The sequence below is a fragment of the Amphibalanus amphitrite genome, unplaced genomic scaffold (genome assembly GCF_019059575.1).
Source record: "Amphibalanus amphitrite isolate SeventyFive unplaced genomic scaffold, NRLGWU_Aamphi_draft 000009F_arrow, whole genome shotgun sequence".
NCBI classification, from domain to species: domain Eukaryota; kingdom Metazoa; phylum Arthropoda; class Thecostraca; order Balanomorpha; family Balanidae; genus Amphibalanus; species Amphibalanus amphitrite.
Genome location: NW_024881505.1, coordinates 332,059 through 356,133, shown reverse-complemented (window position 1 = coordinate 356,133; position 24,075 = coordinate 332,059). Strand labels below are relative to the sequence as shown.

Sequence of the window (24,075 nt, the reverse complement as noted above, 5' to 3'; positions counted from 1 at the left end):
GGACTGTTCATCTGATCTAACCCCAGGCTGAGTTATGGTGTCTGCCCGTGTTGACTGTACCAACCTGTCCCCAGGCTGGACGCTGGTGTCGGCCGACTACTGCCAGCTCGAGCTGCGTTTATTAGCTCATCTGAGTGGCGAGTCGCGGCTGCAGCGACTGTTCGACCGGCACGGCGACCCGTTCCGTCTCATCGCTGCCGCCTGGACCGGGGTCAACTCCGAGCAGGTGCGTCAGCAGCCGTCTCTCTCTCTCTCTCTCTCTCTCTCTCTCTCTCTCTCTCTCTCTCTCTCTCTCTCTCTCTCTCTCTCTCTCTCTCTCTCTCTCTCTCTCTCTCTCTCTCTCTCTCTCTCTCTCTCTCTCTCTCTCTCTCTCTCTGTACTCTGTACTCTGTACTCTGTACTCTGTACTCTGTACTCTGTACTCTGTACTCTGTACTCTGTACTCTGTACTCTGTACTCTGTACTCTGTACTCTGTACTCTGTACTCTGTACTCTGTACTCTGTACTCTGTACTCTGTACTCTGTACTCTGTACTCTGTGCAGAGTCAGTGGGATGGTACCTTTGGCGATAGACATCGTGTGTCGGTGGTATGTTGTGGTAGTATGGTATGTTGGACGTTGGGAGTATGCATATGTTACGTAAGTGGTTAACACCGTCGCCATGACTGTGGCACCGATTAGAGAAGGTCACGGCCGCGTCCGATCGCCGGCGTGAAGCCCCGATCTGTCCGTCGGCCTCCGTGACCGCTCGCCAGGGTCTTCCTCCGGGCGGCTGTCCATCTGCCGGGCGAACCGTGGTGGTTGTGACGGTAGTGTACCCCGTTCCCGCCGCCGGTACATACTTAATCTTCCTGCTCGATTGGTGGAACATCTGGTTGACTGCATCCTCCTCCCCTTCCTTTCTCTCCTTGCTAAAGGATGGTTTTGGCCTTTTGGGCTGTCCGTATCACTGTTGAGGTAGACCCAACAAAGGGTGCGGGCTTTTGAGGTCGGAGTGAAGGTGGACTGCGTGGAAGGGATGTGAGAGAGTGAGTGAGTGAGTGAGTGAGTGAGTGAGTGAGTGAGTGAGTGAGTGAGTGAGTGAGTGAGTGAGTGAGTGAGTGAGTGAGTGAGTGAGTGAGTGAGTGAGTGAGTGGGTGAGAGAGAGGGAGGAGAAGCAAGAGAATAGGGAGAGAGTAAGAGAAATGCTTTTTGTAGAGTGTTGGAACTCTATTAGGATGAAGAAGTCGTTTAAAAGGGGTCGGTGACGCATTTCAAGTTGTTTCTTTATGACAGAACTCAATAACATACAATATATCATAGGTGAACGATACAATTTATATTAACTTTCTCTTATAGGCGATCGCTCGCGAACAATATGTTTTGTTGATAATATTGCCGGCTCCTTGACTGGCAGTGGGCAGACTGCACTGATCGTCTCAGTTATTGCTCAGTTTTATGGCGCTATACACCATTCGACCCTGGCGGCTGGCATTGTTGCATTCAATGCATTACTTTGATTCCAACTATCACAAGCACACAGTATCTCAGTTTTTAGAGAGAACCTGCTCCGCGTCACCCTTTTTTGCTAATGGAGTTATAAAAACAGCAGATCGTAAAAAAGTGACACAAATTATCTTGCTATATAGTTGATATAATGATGATTATAGTTATTTTTTAAACCTCCATCACTGGACATGCAAATGTGACACAATGTACGAATGTTTCATGAGGAAGGCTTACGTCAAACATTTGAAATGACAACTTAACGACCTAAGCAGCAAACAGCTTCTTTCTATTGTGTCAAATTCTGTTTTGGGCTGACCTTCACACAATCCACATGAACAAGAAGGAACCCCAAACAATGAAACCTAGCATCGACATTCGACATTCCTTCCGAAATTCCTCCCCTTGCTGACCACATTATTTCCAAGCCAAACATAGCTCACTGCATCATTGTACAGTCCAATGCATGACCAAGTGACACGACAGAATCTGACTCCCTCGGCGCGACGTGACCCGGTTCGACGACCGGTGTTCTGTCTGACCGGCGACCGGGGCCGCCCGCCCGTCACCGTCCGACTATCAAACAGGTCCGCGGGGACGGGCACAAGACAGCCGTGATGAGGTCATAGCCCGCATCAGGGTCGAGAGGCCGCCCGTCGAATGGCGCCCGGCCGCAGAGCCGCATCCGATATACAGGGGGGCTTCTGAGCCGCTCGGCTCTGTAAATTGGCATCTGCCCTAGATCTGTGTGATTGGACGTCATGTAAAGGATAAATGATCAATATAAAACAAAATCAAGCTGACTTTCAGCCGTCCTACTTGCCTCGGTGTCAAAACGTCTTCAACTGCTTCACGGAATTTTGACGAGCCCATATAAATGTGTCATGTACTGGACGGTGACTAGACCTGACCTGCCCTGACCTTACCTGACCTGACCTGACCTGCCCTAACCTATGGTGACGTTTCCCGCAGGTGACGGACGAGCAGCGTCAGCACACCAAGGCGCTCTGCTACGGCATCATCTACGGCATGGGCGAACGCTCGCTGGCCGCCCAGATGGCTGTCTCCGAGGAGCGCGCCGGGCAGCTGCAGGACACCTTCCACCGCCAGTTTCCCGGTCAGTGGGAGCGTGCGCTATACGCTACACGCTGCTGTCACGCGTGGTTCTTGGTTCCCTGTGCTGTCCAAGAGGCCAAGGGTGGTCTGTCCACGGCACGTTAGCGGACCAGTGTCCGCGACAGGTAGACGAGCAGCCGACGATAGCTCTTAGGAGATATTCGACTCTGGTATGATGCATGGCCGCGGCCAACCGGTTAGACGTCATGCTGCTGGCAGCCGACTAAACGCTAGATGCTGCCGTAACTCTCGCCGTCAATCGGGGTCAGGACTCTCCGTTGGTGAACGCTTCGCTCCGCTCCGGAGTAAAGACGCTCCGGATAGGGGTCAGGACTGTCGTCATGAGCAATAAGGAAGCGGCTTTATTTAGTTCACGAACAATAACAAAGTGCTGTGAGCACGAGAGAATTTCTCAGGCCTAAATTAAATTGTGTGCGATCCTAATGATGCAACAAGCGCCATAAAGAGCCAGGTTTTCAGAGGGAACTGACTAGCCACTTCGTTCTATTTTAGGTGCTTACGTAATTCCGTTAGTTGTAATCGTTGGCTTAGCGTAACTTTTAATTGAGACTAGGACATACGGTAAGTGAAACATGATCAGTCTTGCTGGCAAATGGCTGAAAAGTGCCTTGTGTTTGTATCTATCTGTTTCTTCTTCTTTTTTTTTTTTACTTTGAGTCGCGATCTATATCATCTTGATAAAAGTATCTTAGGTGACAAAAACTATCCAAAATTAAAACAATCGCTTTCGATTGTGCGGTGCCTTTAGTCATACTGTCCAGTACTTCAGTACTCCAGTTTTCGATGCTCATAATCTCTTTTGACTGCTCGTTTTGTTAGTTAAAATGGCTTCCACTACATTTTCCACTCTAAACCGAGGGAGAAATCGCTGCTTTTTTAAATCCTAGTTTCAAATCGCTCGAAGCCAAAAGCTGTTTTGCCACATCGTTGGCATATGACGGGTCGGGGAGGCACTTTGTGCCGTACCCTGACAGTGCTCTGTCTGACCACACCGTCCCAAACCGAGTACAGCACGGGTGCTCGGTCGTGCTCTACCCGCCCACCCCCTCTAATGACGTTCTCTGCCCGGCAGGTATCCGGCCCTTCCTGTCGCGGGTGGTAGCCGACTGCGTCCGCCAGGGGTACGTGACCACCCTGGCCGGCCGGCGCCGCTACCTGCCCGACATCACCAGCGGCAGCCCGGCGGCGCGCGGTGAGTCGAACACCCCTGCACGTCCCCAGACCAGCCTGAGGGGTTTTTGGTCGGCGATGGACAGTCACGCCCGCGTCTCAGGCGCGGCACGTTTCTATATCTGAACTTGGCCCGGGACTGCATCATATTTTACACTAAATGTCATATTCTGGTCGAAGTTGGAAATTTGTTGTTCGAGTGAATGCGCTGTCGTCGTTATTTCTAGGCACGCTTGATGTCATTCGGAACGAGCTCACCAAACGTTTGCATGGCCTCCGCTTGGCTTTATGACTCGTGTTGATGCATGCATATCAAGATTGGTCGTAGACTTTTGCTTTTTCACAGATGTGTTATCCTCTCATTTACACAAGAGTCCTTTATGGGCGCATAATGATGACCTCGTCGGCAACACTTGACGCCTTCGGTAAAATCGCTATCGAACTCCGCGGCTCGTTTCTTCTTTCTTGAATCTATTTATTTGCTTTTTTCTCGGCTTAAGAGCGCAACGATCAAAAGCTTAAAAGTTAATCATTTGGTTACCTCTTCCGTGCTAGATGCGCGCTTTGTTACCACCTTTGTAACAAATAATTGCTTTTTTGTTACCGTCTTACCTTATTCACCTGCTGACCGGTCCCACGTGCACACGCCTAGTTGACGTGGTGTGGTGTTCAATTTGAGCACCATCGTAATTATTGATGAAAGCCAGCCGTGCATCACATCAAATCGACCGTCTACGTCAGCTCAGCGAAAAGCTATGATTAACATTGCAGCTGCATAGTCGATTGCAGTCGCTGGTCGATTCTGTTTTAGTTTAATCAGACTATTGATGTGAACAAATATGTTCAGTGGATATTGTGTGCTACCTCCCGAGCGAATACCTTTACTCGACGTGAGCTGTAGCTGATTTGTAGGACTGAAAGGAAATGAGCCAACTGGATTGCACTGGTTTTATTGAGCGTCATTCAGGCATTGTATCCCTCGCTGGCTTCAAAGGGCACTCGCTGGCATTCAGTATCACGCACTGATTTCCTCCGTTCGCCCCGAGCCTCACCATTCTATACACCCACTGACTGCCCCACTCCTGTAACCCGTCCACCCCGCTTAGTCCGCCCGCTGACTGCCCCACTGCCCCACTCCTGTAACCCGTCCACCCCGCTCAGTCCGCCCACTGACTGCCCCACTCCTGTAACCCGTCCACCCCGCTCAGTCCGCCCACTGACTGTCCCACTCCTGTAACCCGTCCACCCCGCTCAGTCCGCCCACTGACTGCCCCACTCCTGTAACCCGTCCACCCCGCTCAGTCCGCCCACTGACTGCCCCACTCCTGTAACCCGTCCACCCCGCTTAGTCCGCCCACTGACTGCCCCACTCCTGTAACCCTCTCACAGGCGCGGCGGAGCGGCAGGCAGTGAACACCACGGTCCAGGGCTCGGCGGCCGACCTGGTGAAGAGGGCCACGAGTGCCATCCACCGGCGACTGAGGGAGAGGCGGTCAGAGGACCCCGCCGGCGCTCCGCGACTCGTGCTGCACCTACACGACGAGCTCATGTATCAGGTGAGTGGCCAGAGGCGTGGCCCGGTCATACGACAGTTCAACATACCACCGCGTCTGCTCATTACATCACACGGCGTGTCACACTGACGCGCCAGTTAATCATATTACTCACATAACTACGTTAAAATATCCCGTGACTCTGCTTCAGTTCATATCACAGCGATATTCATGCACCGCGTCAGATCACATTACACTTCCGTTTGCCCTGCGCCCTCACTTACGTCGATGAGCGCAAAATGACCTTTGCAGTTGGCGGGCCCTAAAGCCCCAATAAACAAACAACCAATCACGTCAGTCTGTCTTCATGGGCGCCGTTGAAGCGGCCAGCCGGCCGGTCGGGTGAGCATACTGCACCGCTATACATGGGTGCATTGCGGCACAGTATCGACAACGCGTCAAATCACGGCACGACCAAATTAGAACGCTGAGCAACATCGACCGTGGGCTCCGATGGGGTTTATAATGCAGTGAACATACCCGTCGATAGATCCGTCCGGTGCGCTGAACCATTCCGGTGAATTATTCAAACTGGCTCGAAGGTCTTCGTGGTTATCAGGCATATCGTACGAGGATTGATGATCAGCGATGGATACGTGTTATACTGGGCTGAAGACGTGTGTTGAAAGACCACAGGCGGTTCATTCTACATCTCCTTTGTGTATGTAGTTAAAGAACGTTGTTGAAGGAAGTTGAAAGTAATCAGTGTTTCCCTCCGACTTGGAACCGGTGCCAACCCCACGACTAGCCGCCCCCGCGGTCTGTCCTCCCGTACCGTATTGGGTCACATAGCCGGCCTGGCTGCTGATCGGCGCTCTTCCGGAAGCTGAACCGGAAGTTGGACTTCCGTCGCCGGAAGCGCTGTTTTTCGGCAGACAGAGCCGGTCGGCCCGGCGACGGACCAAGTTTGGGCGGCGAAAACAGAAACAGGAAGCTGCGAGCTGCCACAATGGAGCGGCGTCTGCGGGGTTGGTGGTCGTAAGGTCACGGTCCTCTCTCATGTAGGCTCGTCTCCGCGTTGACTTCAATAACAAGGAGGCTATAATAACAAGATGAGGGACCTCTCTATGTAGTAACGACAATCCACGCTCTGTCGCTAATTTTTGAGAATCTTTTGGCCGTATCTAGTAGGGGTCTTCTGATGTCAATAGGCTACCCCGGCCAGGGATATGCCTGAAGTACCGTCCATCAGGTCCGCGCTGACAGTTCCAGTTGTCCCGCGTCTCCTAGCTGCCACTGCTGCAGCTGGTCGCCCCGTCCCCTACCTGCCGCTGCTGCCAGTCCACCCGAGCCGCTGACGCCCGATCGGTCGTTAGTGCTCGACAGAGGCAGATTCCCCAACGGCGGCTGCCACTAGCGCCGCTAATTCTCGACTAGTGTCGGGCCCACACCCGCTAATTGCCGGTATTAGCGCTCTCCCCATCTCTCGGCGGCGGGCTGTTCCCAGAGCCACTTCGGAGAGACCTCGGGGAGGGGAGGGGCGACTTCTGCGGGGTCACAGCGTCTGGTAGACTGTCGTTTTCCATCGATCCGTAAGGTCAAGGCCGATTTCTAAGAGCGATCAGTAGTGGTATCGACTGCGGCCTTTGACCTTTTCTTGTAAGCGGAATTTAAATGGAGAGCATTAGGCATGAGACTACCACAATCCCGTTTGAGACTAATAGTCGCTGCTGGAATGTGCCCCAGTCTTGTAAGTTTGAACAGACTTGAGGTGCTTGTCCTGGGTCCATGTAGAAAGGAACGGGTGATTTGCTTTCTGTAGGCTATCAATTTTGTTGTTAATATTTTTATCGATAGTGGGCTGACCTGGTTCAGGAAGTTTGATGGCTCATTTGAACCGCTAACGTACGCCAGCCGTGACCTCTAAGCTTCCGATGGTCGCCCGCCTCGCCCGTCAGTGTTACTCCCCTCATTAGCGTAGTTATCACCGGCTTAATTGTCATTCGTTTGTTTTGCAATAATTTGGGAACATCATGACATCAAATTTCTGTCCACTGTCCGACAGAGAAACGGCCGCTCAAACAGAAAGCCGCCTGTTTTGGGCTATGTAAGCGGCGCAGCGTTAAACTGTTATCTGTTTACCGGTGGTATCACTCGAAATATGAACGAATTAGGCGCGTGGAGCTTCGATCGGGCTGAAGGATCCGACGGACTAGGATGTGGCACGCTATTTCGGTCACGTTTCCCGTAACACGCATAGCGGCGACTGAAGATGGGCGCTGTGGGGTCCGAGTGGCTCCATTAGACCGGTTGTGGAGCCAATACCTATGTGGTGGAGGTAGAAGGGGTGCTGCACAGCTAAAGTGACCGTGAGGGAATCGGTTTGTGGTGTGCTGGACTTTTAAGTTTAAACTTAAACTCATGCTGATGAACCGGGTTGGGCGGTGGGCTGCGAGTCTATGGTACTCGTTGAGCTTTTCTCAGCTTAAACCCTGATCCATAAACAATATCCATGTATCCCGACAGAATTTCACAAACTATACCTACCTAACCACTGAATCACGCCAGCCTCCCAGGCCGAGCTGCTCCGCAGTGCCCGTTTCGTCAGAGCTCGGTAGGCTGTGCCGGAGTACAGCGGTGTGCTGCGGCACAGCCTAACCTCCCCTGCCGACTGCCGCGCGGTGCCATGGACGAGCGGCGGCTGAGGAAATGTCATCCCTGGCTGCGAAATGAGTGATCTTATATCATGTTGTATGTGTTGCTGCTTATCCCATAGCCGCAAGGAACAATGAGCAGGTAAATCTGCCAAGTCTTTAAGCTTCCATAAGTATGATTTCTTGTAAATGATAATGCGAGGGACGCCTTATGCGTCTAATGATTTTCATACTTACCTTATACCTACTGGCTGTTAAAGAAGCTCCACAAACGGCCTCATTGAATAGCCATCTGCGAAGAAAGGCGCAGTGATGACAAAAACCCACATGTGTTGCGTGGTCTCGTGTGCCTTGAGCTCCGCGGCTTCATCTATAAATTGCCGCCTCTTGTGAACAGTTTGTGTAGTTTTTTTAATGTCAGCTCTACGCTGCAACACGTCTGGTAATATGTAAAACGCCTTAATGGCTGTCAAATATTCATAAGGTCTCTTTCATCACTTTGATGGCGCTTGTCGGTTAATTGTGAAAAACTTGCGATTTCAATAACTAATGAGGAATTAACATAAAAAGGCTGCTGCGGGCGAATGTTGTTGGACTCGTTAGCTCACCATTTTGCTGGTATTCAACGCGTTTTCCAGCGCTGCTGGCAGCGTTTAGCTGCGGCGCCGTTCTGAATAGGCCCTCAGGCCCCTCAATAGGCGGGAGTTTCCCCGTGCTGTGGTGCATTGTGTATGACTAAGCTGGAGTGTGACAGTTGGGAATAGCCCAGGTCCTAGCATAGTAATATGCATAACGAGCTTTTTGGGAAGCATCATTAGTGCTGATAGTTCTGCTTTTCATAGTACGAATAGTTATCATCCTAATCGCCTTGGCTGCGACCCTGCGATGTGTAGAAATAGTACCAAGGAAATATATAGACATGAGCATGTCTATTTCGCCCTGATATGACATGATGGTGATAAGCCAATGACAAATGGTGGCGGGGACTGTTCGTGGGAGCTACGACGGTACGTGCTAAGTGAACGATCATATGACCGATGCCATTATCCCTCAGCCAGCTAGGCTGTGCTGTATCGTCCTCTCTGACCCACAGAATGCCCTCCCTCGCGTGTCGGAGTTCCGACCCCGACCCGTCCCTGACCTCATCAGTCCAATTTTTATTCTCACGTTGCCCTCTTGCTGCGCCCGGCTCCGTCTCACGCGCGGGCGCTGATGACGCCTGTGTTCACTGCCGGCGCCGCGGTGACGGATGACGCGTGCGGCGCTGAGACCGGATGGCTCAGTACCCCCGGAGACCTCTGCCGCTAATGGTGACGGAGCAGCCCGGACCCAGGAGGTCCGACCGAGCGGAGACGGCACTGCTTCAGCGCTTATGTGCGACTCCGGCCGTCTATCAACAGATGGGCTGGCAAGACGGTTTTGCTAAGTCAGTGTTTTAATTCGTTGCTTTGTGTTTCAGAGCTTTTGTAATTTTGCAGATATTTCAGCTAGTTTGAATAAGTTGGTCCATGCATAATGCATATGCTTCCCTTGTTAAGGGTTACAGGGTATCACTCCTCATTATTAAGCCCATTAACGGTCTCAACCGCATTTTTAAATGCAGCTGCTCAGCTGCCAAGCAAGAATCGGTTATCAAGTCATCCACCTATTTTTTATGTGGTAAGTTTGCTAGTTTGCCGCGGAAAAAGCGGAGTTCAGTGCATCTTGGGACACTCGGCGAAAGCAAATGGTGAAATTAGAAGACGCATACATATTATGATGGGTTTGGATATTGAAATTAGGCATTGAAGCGCAAAAATATACCAGTGGTAGCTGCTGAAGACGCCGCATCATACAAAGAACATTTGAACAGGCTTCTGAGCCAGAGTACATAAATGAAGCTCTATTTTGTAGTGATTTTCATCAGTTCACCGCTTCACTTGTCTTTCGACTTGAATCTGATGCATGACGGCTTATAAATAACAAACCTATATAAAAATAGCGTTTCAATGAAGCAGTTCGCTCCCCTCGGCTCAGTTCTTTAGTTGCATTCAACTCTATTAGCTTCCCAGTTGAGGCACGCCTCGGCGTAACATGCCCAGCGCGACTCAAAGCGGCGCGGCGGGCAGTGTCGCTGTGATGTGCCCACCTCTTCGGCACATGACTGGCATCAGACACGTGACCGTCCTCGGCCGAGCGCGGCACTCGGCATGCGGGCCGAGCCACGGGGGCTGCGCCCTTCCTCGTTACATCTTGGCCGGGTCCATTAGCGTGGTCAGCTTCAAGGCACCAATGCCGCGGGCTTATCAACTGGTCAAGCTAGCTGATCGGCCGCTCACGCCACTAAAAACGTGACTGATTGGTATGATATGTAGCTTTTAACTTTACAGAGTTCCAATTCTCACTTCTGCGGTGTTCCATAAGCTCAGTTTTTTGTTGATAATGGTTTTAGGTGCACCGACCGCCAGACCGTTTGCGCCCACTGTTCCATAGACATGGTGACCTGAAAGATAAGTCTTCATCAACTTAAGACCTGTGATATGTTCTGTCGCTTGCGTAACTTTTTCTGGTGGTTGGTATATATTTTGTCCGCGATTCTCGCCTTTATCTCCCTATTCGTAATCGTCTAGATCGCCGCTAGATGACAATTATCATCACTCTCCTTCCGCAGTATTTCATCTACCGCAGTCCTGTCATCATCCATTATTTCCGTTGGTTTTCACTCCCATCCTGCGTAGTCTCGCCGCCCTGTCAGTTGTGTTTTCGCACGGTGTCGGCCGCCGTCTGGCCCCTGTTGTGTGCGTGACTCGCTCGCCACTAACCTGCTGCCTCGGAGCCCGTCTGCGGCTCGTCCGTATGTGGTCCTGCGCTCCAGCCTAAAATTTGTCTGCAGTCAGTGGACTGTAGACGTATTGCGTATTGTGTGCAGCTCTGTATTTGGTTCTGTGGTGTGTCTTACTTTTTCTTCAGTTCTGGCCTCTGGGGTAGCCCATCTGGGTTCCTCTACGATTTCTGATCCTTTTTGGTACCGTTTATGGCCTGGTCCATCTGTGTTCCGTTAGTAATCGTGTCTAGGAACAGTCAGTGGCCCTTTTTTGTCGGATCTGCTAAAATAGGCAGCCTCGAGTCGAGGCTGCCTCTTCCTCTCCCCTGGCAGCGTTTTCTCGCTGCGTCCGACCGAAATACTCGACCCAGCCTGGAGTGGTCGTCGTCTTTGGCAGACACGGTCTGTTCGCCGAGCCGCCTGGTGGCGACACCCGTGGCACGTGTCGACGCCCGTGGCACGAGCCGTGGCAACACGGCAATTTATGTCGCTGTCTACTCGTTGTGTTTGGGGTCTCTTGTCGGTGTCGTTTTTTGTTGGCCCGGCTCTCATCACGCTGCTTGAAGTGTCTGGCTGCCGACACAGCCTTGCTGAGGACGCCTTTTTCTTTGATCTCCCCTCGCTCTGGGTGCTGAGCTGGTGGAGTGGGGTGCTTTTGGCCTCCCGGTGTTACATTTTTCTTGGCTGTGACTCGCACAATTTTCAGCCCGCTGTTGCTGAACCTCTGTCTCTTCCTCCACGGCTTAACCCGCGCCCCACTGGGGGGGGGGGGCTATTTATAGCCCCCCCTCCCGTTTTTCTGCAATAACTTCCAAACCGCTTGACGAATCGACGCCAAACTTTCAGTACCTTCGGCTGCATCAATTTGACACCTTGTGTCAAAATTTGAACTTCGTAGCTACCATAGGTCGGCCGGAAATGACGTCAGAGTGACGTCATGTTCGTCCGATTTCGACGCAAAACATTGAACCACGGCAATCGCTCCCAAGAGCTCAGTTTTTAAGCTAGATCCAATTTCTTTGCATGAAAGGACTCAAAATTGACCGCGCTATCAAACTGCTATCTCGGATTTTCAAAATTTTGAAAATTTCGAAAATTTTATATAATAATATTCAAAATTTATATTTTTATATTTTTTTTCAAAAAGTTTTTGACTTTTCGAAAAAACCGGAATATATGTGACAGAACGCATGATTATGACTAACTCTAGCAAGTTTTAGCTAAATATCTTCAAAAATGGCCAAGGTATACGCATTATTGCAAATAATTCACAATTTTTAATTTTTCAAATCAATTTTTCAGTACGTATTTGACATCGTGCACCAATATAAATGGCACCATCGTGTTCCTGAGCTCAAACTGCATCCAATAGACACCTTTTTTGTTGAAAAATCTTAACTTCAAAATTTGACCTTTTTTGACCTGAAAGTGACCTGACCTAAGCTAAATTTGCCTCAAAATGACCTCGAATGACACAGACGACATCAAATTCGAAATCTATGACCTAAATGGACCATAAAACATGTGTCACGTGACCGACGCATGCTATATTTTCGTGAGCTGTGATGACCTGACCTTGACCTGAAAATCAAAGTACAAGTTTGGTACCCTCAAGGTATCTAGAGCATCTGTTCACGAGTGTGGAAACCAAAAATGAACCTGATCTGACTTGTAAGACGGCGGCCAGAGCCCAAAATGTGAACAAGCCAAAATGCTAATAATTTTTACTTTGACCTGACCTGTGACGTCATCGGTGACCTCGAGGTCAATGAAATTAGGTTTCGTTCGACAGTTTTTCCGGGGCTATCAGACGCCGTTTGAATTTTGACGATCGGCCCAGTAGTTTCGGAGTTAGGAGGGGGGGGGCTATGAATAGCCCCCCCCCCCAGTAGGGCGTGTTGTACACAAACCCCAGTGGGGCGCGGGTTAATATCTGCGAACAGAATGGTAATATTAATTGATAATCATTGTATTTTTTTTTTTTTTGCGCACCTAAATGTATATTTCAGGCTATGCAGGTGAAAAGCACAACAAAATTCCAAAACTGGCGTATGATTGTTACGAGAGATGGAACATTTAGCACGACTTCTTGTTCACAACGCGGCGTTTCTTCAACACGGTGTTAGCGACCTTCTTGGAACCTCTGGACTTGCTGCGTCCACGGCTCGATCCTTTGCTTTTCGCGTTAAGTAGTAGGCTAGCTCCGGATCGGCCATAACGTCGCGGCTAGTCATGTTCTCGAGTCTTTGCTCCGTGAATTCTTGTTTCATTCGACTGAACAGTTCACGATAACGTGCCAAACGAGCGGATATACTAGGGATGTCATCTGATGGAGGTGGTGGAGAGTGACTGTTGGACTGGTGTGGACTGGTGGTGGTGTAGCATAACTCTATGTTCTCGCCGACCTGTGACTCTGAGAGGGGTGCTGACCGGCTAGCGGTGTTATCCGGTGTGGTAGCCCACTCAGGGTCAACGTGGAGCTGGTGGCGCTCTGCCGGATCAGTGAGGTGCGTTTCGCCTGTTGCCTGCTTCAGGGGACCAGAGCTAAATGGTCATATATTAAATCATTGTATAAGTGTAAACATTTTAGTCCAGGATAAAAGGCGCCTAACGCCTGTTTTCCATTCACTCCATAGCAATGACAATTCGCCTACTCCATTCTATTCACCGGTTATCTGTCTCGCTGTCTATCCCATGGTCTCAATGATGTAATAAGACTAACATAGTCACAGCACAAGCGTGTGCTCCGTTCTATTGCCTCTTCCTGCCGTATCCCGCAACTCGCTCACTCGCGCCGGCTCAGGATCGTGTAGGCCGTGTAGGCCCGGCCGTTGACTCAGCAGCTCTGTTTGCTGGTTGGCCGGTGTACTAATGGCCCGGCGCTGTTCGACCCTTGTTAACAGCTGCCACGCTGTTGGGATCAAGAGATGAAATTTACGTCACAATCTAGCCCGAAGTCATCTGTTCCAGCTTAATTTCCGGCTACCCACGCCTTGACATGGTTATAAATCATGTGAAGTATATTATTTTGCCATATCTAAACACACCGTATGCTTTTAACACTTTGCTATATTTTTGGACAATAGCAATTCGATGGCCTACTTATTGTTTCTTTCATGTCATTTTCGCGAAATATTTCATCTTGACTACTTTTGCATGTTATTTCAATGATTCAGATTTGCGTGTGACTACCCATATATCACTGGGGAGCTGTGTCGGCCCTAAATCATACTAAGCGTGAGCGGTCTGCTCATTGCTCAGAATTTCTCCAATAAAAGTCGCTGGACTGGTGGCGGCGGGCGAAATCATTGAGTGATGGTGCGGTGGGGCGGAGCAGTCCTTCCGCTGCCCTGCCGGACCGGGCGCCTGCGGCATTTATCGCCCACAGCACCGGTCCCCAGAGAACTCCAGCGATCTTCTCCATCCCATTCCACTGCGTTATAAATGGTTTCTCCATCCTGTTTTCCCCTGTTTGCCCTTCATGCAAAATGCAGCATTTGCCGCCATCAGTTTTTTATTCATTAAAATAGTTTCTTGTCATATAAAACGCGCTAAGGTATAGTTGCCTACGTGCCAAGAAAGCGAACAGTTCGTCAGAGGTGTTTATCAACCAGCTCGCGTAGTTTTCCATCTGTACGCTGTGTGCTGTTTCCATCCACGAACTAACGGTGCTGTTTCTCCGCACGATTGATACCTGCGGCCGGCAGAATTTACTATCGCCGGCTGTTTTCTTCCTTTTCTGCGAGAAGTTTAGAAGTGAGCGGCCTCATACTTAATCAGGATGATTGAGTATCGCTGTTGGCCAAGTTTCCCGCGCGGAGTCCGGCCTCTCGCGCCCTCTGCTGCTAAGTAATGAAGGTGTGTGGTGGCCAACTGCGTGTTTCCAACGCTCCATTCCTCTGCTCCGCCACCGCGTAATCCTGCTTGGTATTCAAAGTCATCTATTCGTTTTTCACTTTATCATTTCCCTGCTATTAATTCCAGTCAGAGTATCTCCCTCTACCTTCATTCTCTCCTTTTCCATTTAAACTCAAAGCTTCCGCAATCAGTATCAAAGTAGGTATGCTTGGAAGAATTAAGTTAGGGCTTAAATGATTGAAGTAGCGGCGGAAGGCTGTTTCTTCACATGAATGCATCACTTCGGTCGAAATCATTTTCATGGATATCACAGTCCTGACTGGTATGTCGGTCAAACCGCCCCGTTCTGCGTAACACTGCATCCGTTTGCCGTCCAATAGCCGTCAGCGCCGCTGCCATTGCCGAGCTATCAGTTACGCTTTCAGGGTCGGTTGGACAGCCGCTTGACCGGACCAGTCCGCGGTAACCCAGAGCTCGATCCGTTTAAACTCGGCCCGAGTGTCTTTTTGTGCCACGAAGCCACTGGGGCGAGTTACAGGTCTCTGGAGTCGCCTCCCTCCCCCTCCAACCCCCCCCCCCCCCCAAGTGTGCAACTTTGGCGGCTCGACGGCTCTGTGCGGTTGTGGATACGCTCCCGGCGGGCCGCAACAATTGGCTGGTTCTGACTATGCTCCAAATCAACAGTGGCATACAGATTGGGCCTTTCACAGTTAATCTTTAGGAGCTTATTCGTTCCTCAATACTGGCGTGTTGATGTGTGTGTGTGGGAGGGGTGGGGGGGGTATGTGTCGGTGTGTCCTGACGCGTAAAGTGTGAGAAACAGCATGTGTTGTGCGAACTGGTGCCGCTATGCACGCGGCCCTAACAGGCGTGCCTATTATGCGGCCTTCCCACATACTCGCACCAGGAAGAATGGGGTCATTTATAGGGAACAGTGTAGAGATGTCAATCGAATACCAACTTTATGGTATACGTGGGTATACCGATACCAAACCGATACCAACTTGGCATTTTGTATTTCAAGGTTATCTTATTTGGTATTTTGCTGGTATTGTGAATCCTCGCTGATGTAAAAGAGGCCGTGAATTTGGTAAAAAATTAGTATTACCCTGATATCCCTAAGTCGGTTCGGTTTCGGTATTTTCCCGCGGTTACTGTTGGCATTTAGCTTGGTATCGGTATCACGATTTTCCGTAATTGACATCAGTAACACAGTGTGGCTTCGTACTGAATAACGCAAAAGTATGCATATTTAGATTAACCTTGGGTATCAATTTTAAAGAACGGTCTGCTTATCACGTCTAAGTTGACAAACGGCGAACAAACTGAATATAACGAAATGTTGCTTTGAGTGACTGGTTACCTTGCCTTTAACCACTGTTGAGTTTACTACTTATGTTGATTTTTTTTACACGGTACAGCGGGATGAAATGACTTGAGACCCCGTCATTTTCTGTTACTCTGAATAATGGAAATGTCCGTTTCTTACGGAAACGTCGCCATTTAAATATAAATGAGTTTCGTCACAAGCTGCGATAATTCACTCACATGACACATTGTTTCCTGTGTGGCATTGCCCCGGTGCGTGGCATTGCCCCGGTGCATGCCTGTCACAGTCACACTGGTGGACTGTCACGCACCAGGCTGACGGCAGTAATACCGCAATTTGTACAAATGTAGGGTGGGTGCATGAAACCCTGTACGCAAGTGCTAAAATAGTGTCAGTTGCACGCAGGAAACTAAAACTCGTCCCTTCGTATATCATCGTCGTGTCCAGTGTCGGCCGCAGTATAGCATTAGTACCGATTATGTTAAAGACCACGCTCCCCAAGGGCGGGGCCGCGCTGTGCGTGTCTGCCCGATCCGCTATGTCGCGTGCCGGTGGTATGAATGAGCGCGACCCGCCGCCTGCCACCGCACACTGGGCCGGGGGCCCGGAAAAGTGCTAGAAATTATTTGTGATTGAGTTGTTGATTTCAGCGACAAGCAAACATGCTAAAAACGAAGTGGGGCTGCTTAACCCTCGCCGGACCTATTGTCGGACCCCCCACCCCCTCGGCCGGCCGAGGGGGGAGGGTTGGTACGACCCCTTTTCGCCGTTTCGCCCCTAATGGAGCTAGAGCCTCGCGGAAAAAACAAGCGTGTGCGCCGTTTCAAGACGGAACGATTGATACCCGATTTTAAGGTCCCATGTCAACCGGTAACCTCTGAGGTGAAGTCAAAAAGCCCAAGGTAGGGTTTGGTTTTTGGTAAATAATTTCGCATAAAATGGCCGCAGAGCAGCGATTTTGGCACCATCGTGTTTGCCTGGCTCAGGCGCGTCGAATGGTATACTTTTTGTTCGGGTGAGGTCAACTTAAGGTGTTGACCTCGAGTCAAGGTCAGGTCAGAGCCCATCAGGCCACGAACTTAATCGAATGAGGTCGTATTGCATATCATTCGATTCAGGAGGTCTTCCCGAGTCCATTGGTGGCTTTCCCGAGTCGCTGGCTCAATTTGATCATGAGTTATTGACAAGAAACTCCTATGACCGTAGTGACGTCATAAATGACGTCACGGAAGGTCAAAAATGCAAAAGTAAAGCATCGGATCTTGCAAGGAGTGCATGAAATCACGATTCCGTGTGCTTGAGATAGTTTGAGATCATTCCATGCGCAAAAACAACAGTTTCCTTATCTCCCCATTTACTTTTAATGGTGATGTCACGTGACCTCGAAGAGTAGCAGGCATTAGCAAAAATTGCGAGTAGGGCATGACAGAAAGATGATTAGTGGTTTGTATGGCACGGTCATTTTTAGCGGCTCGAAATAACATTTCTCAAAAAGTCTAACTTAAGAGCAAGTTGTTGTTGATTATCACTTACTTGTGTTTGGGGGTTAATAATGACTGAATTTTTTAGTTTGGCCCAAAAAATTTGACAGCATTGTGTGCGTTGATCAATTCTGAGCTCAGGGACATATATTTTATTCAGATTATAAGCGTTAGTTTTTCACAACTTCCAGCGCTATAAAGAATGCCGGGCATTCAGTAGAGCGGCGAGGTGACAATTGCCCCTACATCATGTGGTTTACTGGCGCATATCTCGAAAAGTAGCAGGGAAAAGCAGCAAAGCACCTATATGGAACGAAAGATGAGTACTCAGCGGCTAGTATAAGATGTTTATTTTTAGCTGCTCGAAATAACGTTTTTATAAAAGTCTATTTAAAAATTTAGACATGATTTTTATTTAGGTCTTGCAGCTGCTTGCAAAAAGCTAGCTTATCTTGCAGAAAAGCGATGCAATATGTAAGAATGTTGTTGGTACAGTGAACAACAGTGCCCTGACCTAGTCTGACAGAAAACTGCGTTCAAAACGACAACTGGTCAACTAATAAATATCAACTAAAGATTAACATTAAAATCGGCAAATGTGGTGGCCACTAGCGAGTCTAAATAGTCTTGTGTTTGGTGACAACTGACCACCTCAATTTCGACCTTAGGGCAAAAATGGCATCGGAATCATATTCTTCGATCAATTTGGGATTAAATGATACCTATTTTGTTCATATTGCGGACAGTCAGTTTGGGGGAATTTCTAGCGCTTTTTCGGGCTGCCGGCCTACAGTGCACCGGCGCCCTGACCTTTGTGGGCCGGCCCGCCGAATCGTTAGGTCGTTACTGTCTGGATTATTGATGACCGCATGTCGTGGTGTCATTTGAGAGTGGCCGTTACCGTCCGAGGAAACGACAGTGCGACTGGATGTTTTCCGGGCTCTGATTCCTTCGTTGAAACAGGCAATGTTATTGACTGTGCATCGGCGATTTTGCGCTTCCATGTATGTTTTATTCATATTTTTACATAATCTGTTGCTGTTTTTCCCTGTTCTATTTCACAGTAAAGCGAAGAGGGACGCTGTCTTAATTACCCACTGATTGGACGTTGACTTCCATCTGTGTCGGAAATATACAAATTCCATGGGAAATGATTAGTACGACACATACTTCTCTATATAGAGAAGAGTTCTCTGCGTAGAGGTCTGTGAATACGATATAGTTACTCTATGGTTTCTTGGGGTCTACAATCTACGTATCACATCCGTTGGTGCAGTGCGGTTGTTGCTGGAATAATTAATAACGGTCTTGTGTTCTAGTTTCCTTGGGAATAACCTTCGCTGATATATTGTGGAAAGCTATCGACCCGAGGTTACCAATTTAAAGCTAATGAAACGGAAGATCCTTGCATGAATCTGGGAAGTGTTTGCATGACCAGGCTGTAAACAAAATGCTATTTGACTGATCTGCTCGCATGGTTTCACCCTTGTCTGATCGCGTACAAAGATAGCGCATTTACCGGTTACTACTTACTCTATTACATTAGCTGCCGTAACTGGCCCAGTTCTGTCTCGGGCTCGGGCGGTGTTTTGGTGCAGTGTGTGTAAGTCGGCGTTAATGCGGTTGACGTATTACCGCCGTATGGGACGGGGCACGGAGGGAATCCCGGTGGCGGGGTGGACGAATTTATCGACCTGTAGGGACAACCACACCATCGTGGCTCACCCATCCGTGCTTACCAGTGCTTATCAGTGCTAACCAGTGCTTACTGGAACTTACCAGTGCAGTGCACCGCTGATGTATGGGGAACACAGAATTTTTAACGATAATATAACTTCTCATTATTACCCATGACAGATCACTGAATGTCATTTATAACATCCACATTTGTATGCATTGAAGAGCATAAGTACTGCACGAAAGTCACCGTGCCACCTCCGAAACCTTCGTTATGGAACACTAAGTTTTTTATCCGGAGGTGTTGCATTGCTCTTCCTTTATCCGTGCTAGCTATAAAGGTGTCCGCACGATGTATCACATTAGCTGCGTGGCGTTGAGATGCATTTCCTTTTAGCTGGAAGTGGCTGGATTGATTTTGCTGGCCGGCTGGGATCGGATGTCATAAGCAATTCTAAGACTAACGGTCGTCGGCTACCTCGCAATTTCATATGATTGACCCCTGGTGCACAATGTTCTAACCACATATGATCTGAGCCACTGTTATACAATATACCTTCTATTACGTTCGTGATGAGACCAGACCAGAAAGCTCTAGGCTGCTGCCGGAGTAGTAAAATAATTGAACATGATCGATCAGCGCAAAACGGTACGCGCTGAACGCCAACGTTACTGAAAAAAAATAATTGGCTTTGAGATTCTCCAGTCCCCAGCTCTTTAGGTTAGCTACCTATATTAAATATTCAAAGGGTGTCTGGCTGGAACCTTAAATAGGCTTCAGTTTTTATCCTATTTTTTCAACCTGCTCCGCCGTTAATAGATCGCTGTTCCTCTCGCAGTGACCAGCCCGGCACTTTTACCGTCGTGAACCCAGCATCGATTTCACGACGACCGAACATGCTGTGATGGGTCAACACACCAGCGCTCGGTCCTCCATTGCTGGTCACCGGAGTCATCAATAACAACGGCGTGGCCGCCAAGGATTTCACTCGCCATTGGACGCGGCGTTCCTTGAGCCCTAGCCAAGGAACGCCAGGCTGGGGGCGTCTTTGTTTAGCGCTCACCATTGATTTCCAATTATTTTGCCGCGCAGCTAGGTAGGACTCGGCGGGTGCGAGCTTTGTTATCGAATCATAGGGCTCCGACAGACAATTTCGGTGCCTAGTTTTTGTCTCCGCTTTGTGGGGATCTGTGTTTTAATCCGCTGTAAGCTGGGAACCTACCTGTTGTGAGATTTTCATCAGCTCATAAACAGTGTGTGATACACCAGCGAGGGTTTCAGTTATGATTTCACATTGCTGAGGAAAGGAACCTTTTGCTTGGGAGGTTTTTAACCCGTCGGCGATGTTCTGTTTAATCGGCACTATAAATGGAATTTGGTTTTGACGTCCTTAACTGAATCGATAGCCACTGGTCAGCCTTAAGCGTACCCTTTTTTGACATTATTGGATGCTAAAGATATGTTTTAGCATCTATGCCTCGATTAAATATGGTTTAAGAATCGAAGTATTTTGCAAGGGATCGTTTAGGTCTTTTTATCTTCTGCGTTTTCATGTGAATTCGAAGCGCAAGCTAATATTTAGAGAATCTGGATATTATATTGTGCATTGACCTAACAGTCTATGATAATGCACGTTCACACTTTTGAATCTGCTAAGCGGCTTATCACCTTAATCTAATGGGATAGGTCAAGTGGGATTATCGCTATTGAAGACGGTTTCTTTCTGAAGTCGTCGAACTCTTGTACACTTGAAATGGCGATGTTGCAGATCTGAATATATTTAAACGTAAATAGTGCTGAAAACTCTGTCTACGGAACAAAGTGGATTACGTCAGACAGGTTAGCTCTCTTGTCTGAAACTTGTATCAGCATGTTATCAAGCGAACTGACTTTTTAAAGGTAGACTGCCACCTTTTTTCCACAAAACGGTTTTCACTAGAGCTGAGCCACCTATGTCCCAGACTGAAGTCGGTTTTCTGAAATTCGAACCCGTTTGCGAGAAATCGGAGACCAAAGTTCAGTTTGATGCCATTTTTTTTTTTTTAGTCCAAGAAAACCGACATCTCTACTGTTTATCGATAACTTTGAAACATGAATTTTCTTATCTTTTGGTAAATATATGTCAAAACTTTGATTGTTTCGAGATCAGAGAAGAATTTTGGAGTGTCAAAATAAAAGTTAAACTTATATATTCAGTAGTTCATTTTTTCCAAAAAAGTGTGGGAAATGGGGTTTAACATGGGCCAGACCCATTCCAAATGAGCCATGATTTTTAAATGTTTTACGAACTTAAATGCAAAATAAATTAAACATGGCCAATTTCTTATGAAATCATATATTAGTAAATCATAAAATACCTTACTTTTTCAAATAAAATGTAATAATCTTATGACCTTGAAGTCTAGTGATGTGTGAACATTGTCGCTAGACATTAACCGATTGATAATTGTATGATAATCGACAATTTTTTTTCGCGATTCACGTGATGATACTTTGTCAGGTGAATTCTAAAATTTTGTTTTGTCCAGGGAATAAATCATAGGCCGATCTGAGAAAACTTTTTGAAGGTGGCAGTCTTCCTTTAAGATATGTTGGTTTGTACATTTTGGTGTCTGATCTCATATAATTCATTTTATTCATTGCACTAACGCAACATCGGTTCCGTCCTATAAAATGACGCGATTTTGTTACCGGTCGGTCGCATTCAGCTCGTTTCATGAAAGAATATAAACCTAATGTATTGGGCATGTATGAAATGCACCCACTGTCTCAAAAGAAATGATAGGCCCTGCGCCTACATCTTTTTTATCATCGATATTCGATGCCCAACTTGCTTTATCTCGAAGTTTGTTACCTGTCCCGCAAGGATACCCAAAAATCTCCGTATTCTTATGTCCGTATTCCACGCTGTACTTTTCCTTCATTGTTATATGCCTTTGTATGTAGAGTAGATACTCATTACTCATGGAAAATGTCGGATTATCCTTAAGGATGCTGACTGAAGCATCATCAGGAAACATATTCTGCTCTTGTGCCGCTGATGACTCTATCAGAAACCCCGTTTACATGAGTCAGCGAAAATGACGTTTAGAACGGATATTTCCGTTTAGCGAAAAGTGCGCAAGTTTCGACTCATGTAAACTGGTTTGGGCGCGCAAAAATGACGATTACGCGGAACGGAAATATCCGATGAATTAATGGGAAATATCCGTTTAGGACGTCAGGCCTAAACGGATTTTTTGCGCATCTAGCAGAAAATGACATGAATATGCATGTTTTATAGATGAAATTTTTTAGTTTACACATCAAAATGCATATTTATGTTGAATGGTAGGTCTAATGACAATGAAATCCACTTTTTGCCCCTGATTTCGCGCCATTGTGGCAGATTCATGAAGTACCTACATAAGTGTTGAGAGGAACGTCCTATGCTTCAAAGGGGAAGCATTCTAGTTTAGGGGTAATTTCCTTATTTCTTAGATTCAACAATCAGGGTTCAATTCCAGGACAACCAACATAGCCTTCCCAGCCAGTCGCTCCCTATAGCCACTTGGAACAGCATGGTAGTGCCATTTAGTGCTTGGTACACTGGATATGATGCTTGATTTATTTTGCTTTAGTACATGCTCCCAAAATTTTCTCTACCTAGGTACTTCAAACTTCCTAGCAGTGATTCAGATAACTTATGCTTCAGGGAACAGCCACCAGACGGCAGGGCACGCAGGCTGGTTGAGACAGGAACTTGGCTGCATGCCAAAATATACACAAGACACACAGCCAAATTTACTCAGTGACACTGCCATCTGCCCCCCCCCCCCCCACCAATATTTAAATGTTCTTAGATAATTGTTCCAAAGAAGTAGATTCTTCAGTGGTGGGAAGGTCTCTGAAAGTTTGGTTAACGGATGGTGGAAGCAGGTGCTGGCAAGTTTTGTGGAATTTGTAGAATCATACCTAACCTTACCTACCAACCTAACTTTCAACCTACCATCCTACAAACACACCTACATGCCTACAACCTATTATACCAAACTACTTCCTACCAATCTACAAGGTCAACCAACCTACCAAATCACATAGGTACCACTCGGACTTTATCTTCACATCTTACCTGGTGTGATTGAGAGTGGATTATTCTATGCATTTTGAAAAGTGCACTGATAGTGTCTCAAAGTTTGGTGGTGAGTAGATGTAATTTCTGTTATGACTAAAACACATGGAACTGATGGATACTGTGTGGCACCCGACAGTCAAGCAATGCACAGCACAGGTCACATCTACTACACAATTCACCTAGTGCTGATCTGACCCCTGTCTTTGAAGAACTGAGCAGCTAAAAGCAAAAAATGAAAATAAAATGCTGGAATATTCAAGTGCTTCAAATGTGTCAACCAAAAATGTATATGTTACAGGGAGTATGCGATTTCAGTTAGTTTGCAACGACCCTAGGGTGGTTGTAACCTCCCTGAACGATCAGTTTGTTTGCAACGACCCTAGGGACGTTACAAAATAACTGCTCGTTCCGGGACGTTGTAACGAAACTAGGGTCGTTGCAACCTCCCTAGTTAGTATGCAACGAACCTAGGGTTGTTACAAAATAACTAGGGAGTTTAAGAATTCATCGAGTCTCGTTTCACAGGAAGGCCGTCAACAATCTTGTCCAATGAAAATCTTGTTCAATCTAGTTGATTTAAAAAGAAAAGGAGAACAAAATTTGAACATTCAGCTCAGGAGTATTTCACGACGGCCATCAAGTAGGTATAAATTTTGTGCAGATTTGTTCAAATTAGATGAAGCCCTTCGTAAAAACGGCTATTATCCGCTCGTTTCCAGTCTTTCTGTGATTGTAAACGTTCAAACATGTGAAATGATGGTGGTCCCATGCATTATGGTGGGTGTCAAGGTCACGTGAAGGTCAGGTCAGGGTCATTGACCTTTGATGACCTTACTTCACTTCTTCTGGGTTCAGATATTTTTAGGCTAGTT

At 47.8% G+C, this 24,075-nt stretch overlaps 1 protein-coding gene across 1 annotated transcript in view; it reads left to right on the top strand.

The window, feature by feature from the left end:
* The window catches only part of LOC122379646 (DNA polymerase theta-like), a 143,702-nt gene that overhangs the window by 48,848 nt on the left and 70,779 nt on the right, over window positions 1–24,075 (top strand). Inside the window, exons 23-26 of the mRNA XM_043362007.1 lie at window positions 75–226; window positions 2,458–2,602; window positions 3,695–3,814; window positions 5,182–5,348. Coding sequence (XP_043217942.1) covers window positions 75–226; window positions 2,458–2,602; window positions 3,695–3,814; window positions 5,182–5,348 — 584 coding nt within the window. The remainder of the gene's footprint in view (window positions 1–74; window positions 227–2,457; window positions 2,603–3,694; window positions 3,815–5,181; window positions 5,349–24,075) is intronic.